Source organism: Eimeria maxima, genomic scaffold (genome assembly GCF_000499605.1).
Source record: "Eimeria maxima Weybridge genomic scaffold, Emw_scaff317, whole genome shotgun sequence".
Lineage (NCBI taxonomy): Eukaryota > Apicomplexa > Conoidasida > Eucoccidiorida > Eimeriidae > Eimeria > Eimeria maxima.
This window is the reverse complement of record NW_013563805.1, coordinates 23,738-28,737: the sequence shown is the minus strand read 5'-3', so window position 1 is coordinate 28,737 and position 5,000 is coordinate 23,738. Positions and strand designations below refer to the sequence as shown.

The 5,000-nt window shown below is 44.6% G+C and overlaps 1 protein-coding gene across 1 annotated transcript in view; it reads right to left on the bottom strand.

Moving 5' to 3' along the window:
- Positions 1–2,798: 2,798 nt before the first annotated feature.
- The window catches only part of EMWEY_00028060 (hypothetical protein, conserved), a gene marked incomplete at both ends in the record, with an annotated part of 4,961 nt that continues 2,759 nt past the window's right edge, over positions 2,799–5,000 (bottom strand). The window contains 2 exons of the mRNA XM_013478208.1: positions 2,799–4,288; positions 4,631–4,863. Coding sequence (XP_013333662.1) covers positions 2,799–4,288; positions 4,631–4,863 — 1,723 coding nt within the window. The remainder of the gene's footprint in view (positions 4,289–4,630; positions 4,864–5,000) is intronic.

Here is a 5,000-nt window from a genome sequence, read left to right as displayed (position 1 = left end):
TGCTGTTTGTTCATTCAAACTGTTTTTTTTTCAATATAACAAAAAAAAAACAAAATAAATATAATTAATTATAATTAATTAATTAACTTAATTAATTAATTAATTTATTTATTTTATTTATTTATTTATTTATTTATTTATAGGACATAGCGAGGAGACAGGGAAGTCTCGTGTCCGTTTACCATCAGGAGCAAGGAAGACATTGTCATCTAATTCACGATGTATAATTGGCTTAGTAGCAGGAGGAGGAAGAATAGATAAACCATTACTTAAGGCAGGAACTGCTTATCATAAATATAAGGTATTTATTCTCCTGTTCCTCCTCCTCCTGCTGCTGCATGCGCTGCTGCTGCTGCATGCGCTGCTGCTGTTTTTTAGGATTCTTTTAAGGTAGTAGGATGGATTTGCTGCTGTTGCTGCTGCTGCTGCTGCTGCTGCTGTTATTGCTGCTAAGAGCTTATAAAAAAGGCAATAAATACAATTAATTAATTATTATTAATTAATTAATTAATTAATTAATTTATTTATTTATTTATTTATTTATATAGGCAAAGAGGAACTGCTGGCCTAAGGTTCGTGGTGTTGCTATGAATCCTGTTGAGCATCCTCATGGTGGTGGTAATCATCAGCATATTGGTCATCCATCAACAGTATCTCGTCATGCACCACCAGGTAAATATAAATTAATTAATTAATTAATTAATTAATTAATTAATTAATTATTTTATTTATTTATTTGTCTTTTTTTCCCTTTTTTATCTCTTTTTTATATACAAAATGATGTATTATGAGCTCAATCATACCTTATAGTCACCATTTGCTGCTCGTCTTGCTGCTGCTGCTCATGCTGCTGCTGCTGCTCATGCTGCTGCTGCTGCTCATGCTGCTGTATTCAGGGCAAAAGGTTGGTCTTATTGCTGCTCGCCGCACTGGTCTGCTGCGTGGAGGCCGCAAGACGAAACTCGCAGGCAAAGACAAGTGAGGGGTCTAACAATAACCTCGCAGCAGCAGCAGCAACAGCAACAGCAGCAGCAACAACAACAGCAGCAGCAGCAGCTGCCGCTGCTGCTTAGAATGATGCTGTTATACTACCAACAGCAGCAGCAAACAAGATGCTGCTGCTGCAGCTGCAGCAGCTGCTGCTGCTGCCAACTAGTGTTCTTCTTTGAAGACAACTCGACCTCCTTGCAGCCTTTAGGGTTTAGGGTTTACGATTATACCACACTTATTAGGGTTTAGGGTTTAGGGTTTAGTGGTACAGAAGACGGCTTAGGGTTTAGCGTAACGGCAGCCAGTCTAGGGTTAGGGTTAGGGTTTAGGGTTAGGGGGCTTATATATGAGACGGATTAGGGTTTAGGGTAGCAGCAGCAGACAGGAAGTAGCAGCTAGGGTTTAGGGTTTATCCATCTCTTGCATAGAATATCCTCTTAGCTAGGGTTTAGGGTTTAGGGTTTACGCCCGTCTTATGTCCTCTTATTCCCTTAACAACTCTGAGCAGATACTAAACCCTAAACCCTTGAGGGTTAAATGCTGCTGCATGCGCTGCTGATGCTGCTGCTGCTGCTGTAGCAGCTGCTACAGAGGAGACTAACGGGGGAGCAGCAATAGTCTATTGCTGCTGCTGCTGCTGCAGCAGCAATCGCCGCAACACTGCATGCGACACACTACTAGGTGTAACGTTACGGCTGCCTTCATCTGCTGCAGCAGCAGCAGCAATGCATGCATGCGTACAGGGGTAACAATATATACTAAGGGATGTTAGTAAATTGCATGCATGCAGCAGAAGACACTCGGGCATTCCTGCTGCTCCTGCTACTGTTGCTGCTGTTGCTACTAGTACTACTGCAACAGCTGCTGCTATTTGTGCTATTAGTACTACTAGTACTCACTACGACTACAACTACTACCAGTACTACTACTACTGCAGCAGCTGCTGCTACTGCTGCTGCTGCTGCTGCTGCTAATAAGAAATAACTAAATGCGCACAAGAAGAGGAAAATAGCTAACGGAGATAATGACAGAAAATATTAATTTTGTTTTCTTGCATGCATGCATGCATATATGTATGCATGCATGCATGCATGCTTGCATGCACTTCCTTGCACGCATGCATGCATGCATGCATGCATGCATGCGTGCAAGTATCGACCGACAATAGAAAGCCCCACTTGAGCCCTTGTCCCTTCGTTGCAGCAGCTGCTGCTGCAGTGTATATATACTGCAGCAGCTGCTGCTGCCTGTCGCTGCCGCTGCAGCAGTTGGTGCAGCAGTTGCTGTTGCAGAAGTTGCTGCTGCTTCTGCTGCTGCTGCAATCTTTGCTGCCGATGCTGCAGTTGCTGCTGCAGCAGGGATTCCCTACGCGAAGACACTGCCTATAAGCGCTTGTGTCTGCGCCCCTGCATGCATTGCTGCATGTATGCATACATTCATGCATCCATGCATGCACGCACTGTGGGGCCCCACACTCTTCCTCGCAGCCCTGATGCAGGACTGCCTGCTGCTGCTGTTGTTGCTGTTGCAGCAGCTGCGATATGCTGCTGCCGCTGCTACTGCTGCTGCTGCTCTTGCTACTGCTGCTGCAATCTTTGCTGCTGCGCGTATTTCACCTGAGCAGCAGCAGCAGCAGCAGTAGTAAGAGCAGCAGCAGGAAGAGGAGGAAACAGACAGCGACGACAAGACAGCCAAGCAAACAAAGAGAGACAAAGAAGAGACAAAGAAGATAAAAGGAAGAAATAATAAACCCTAAATTAGTGTTTAGGGTTTATTAAAACCCTAAATTAGTGTTTATATATAAACCCTCATATACTTCCTCTTGCAGCAGCAGCAGCAGCAGCAGCAGCAGCAGCAGGAGGAAGTTGTGTTTTATCTGTTGCTGCAGCAGATCTATCTGCTCTCCCAACACTACAATCACCTCCTCCTCTTCCTCCTCCTCTTCCTCCTCCTCCTCCTGCTGCTGCTGCTGTTCCTCCTGCTCCTCCTCCTCTTGCTGCTGCCGCTGCTGCTGCTGCTGCTGCTGCTGCTGCTGCTGCATCCTCTCCCCCTCCGCTATCCGGTCTACTAATAAAATGCGAGAGACGAGCAGCTAATAACTCTAAAGGCAAACCTAAAGAGGCAGCAATCTCTGTAGCTAGTGTCTCTGCTGCTGCACTATCTTCTGCTGCTGCTGCTGCTGCTGCTGCTGTTGGTTGTTGTGTTGCTGCTGCAGATGATGATGATGATGGTGCTGCTGCAGCAGCAGCAGCAGCTGCTGCTGCTGCTGCTCCTGTCCCTCCACTAGATAATGTCTCTGAAGGAGACAGAGCATTACGACGATCATCAATCATATCTCCTCCCTCTTCCACCTGCTGCTGCAGCAGCTGCAGTTGCTGCTGCTGTTGCTGCTGCTGTCTCTGTCGCTGCTGCTGTCTCTGTTGTTGCTGTTGCTGCTGCTGTAAGTTGAGCATAAGCCCACCTTCTTTGTGGGGGCTGCTGCGGACCGGCGAGACAGCATCAAGCAAACTGGTGCTGCTACTACTGCTGTTCCTGCTGCTACTTAGTCTTGATGATGGGGAAGAATCAACTTCATCCTTAAGAACGTGAAGATGATGATTTCTTAGTGCCGCAGCAGCAGCAGCAGCAGCAGCAGATGGCGACATTAATCTCTCTGGTTTTCTTGCTTTAGATCCTCCTGTTTCTGTTGCTGCAGTAGGTGAAGTTGCTGTTTCTGCAGCAGCAGCAGCAGCAGCAGCAGCAAATAGAAGATCCCTTTGTCGTTTCCTACTTCCTCGACCACCAGCAGCAGCAGCAGCACTAACAGTATCAATATTTGTTGGAGATAAAGAACTAGTATTACCTCCACCTCCTGTTCCTCCTCCTCCTCCTCCTCCTCCTGTTGTATTAGCTACTGAATTTGTTGTTGCTGCTGCTGCAGCACCACCACCATGATTATTAATTCCTCTAGTAATAGTATTATGATGATGATGATGATCAAGATCATTATATATATGTTGTCCTTTATTAGATCCACAATTCTGATCTCCTCCTCCTCCTCCTCCTCCTCCTCCTCCCCCACCACTACTACCACTACCACTACTACTACTACCACCATTAGCAGCATTAGCAGCATTAGCAGCAGCAGCAGCTGCAGCAGCAGCTTCTAATCTACCTTGTTTATAATAAATAGTTCTCTCCTGTACAGTCATAAATGCCTCCTTAGGACCAAATAATGGTAATGGTTTCCCTTCATCAAGTATTTTTTTACGAAATATTAAATCTTCTTTTGTTATAATTGGAAGTTGAAATGGAAGACCTGCAAATCTATTTCGAAGTCGAACAGCTTCATTATAAGCTGGTAGAATACCATTTAGTGCATGAAAGGAACAGTACTTAGTCTCGTGACGGGTTAAGGATACACGTAATGCATACTCACGTGGGGCTGGTAATGTACATGATAATGATATACATCCTCCTCCTCTTATACATGATTGTTTTATATTACTATTACTATTACTGTTCTTGTTGTTGTTGTTCTTGTTGCTGTTGTTGTTGTTGCAGGTGCAACATGACGAGGAAGAGGAAGAAGAGGAAGAAGAGGGAGAAGAGGGAGAAGAAGAAGTATTTGGAGGATATATACTTGGATCTATTATATTACCATTGTTTGTATTACTACTACTAGTAGTATTACTGCTGTTGTTATTACATGTACAGCAGCATGTACTACTACTGCTGCTACTGCTGCTACTGCTGCTGCTGCTGCTGCTGCTGCTGCTGCTGCTGTTTGTATTATTATTATCGGAGAATATTGGATAATTTTTTACTGCCTTATGTGATTTTAATTCTAATTTTATTCCTGTTGGTAAGGGTTGGATTAATTGAATCATCGTGCTGCAGCACATACACAACAACAACAGCAGCAGCAGCAGCAGCAGCAAATGCAGCAGCAAATGCAGCAAATACAACAAATGCAATAACAGCAGCAATAAGGGATGTATGTAGCAGGAGTTGTGCAAGAGATAAAAAGA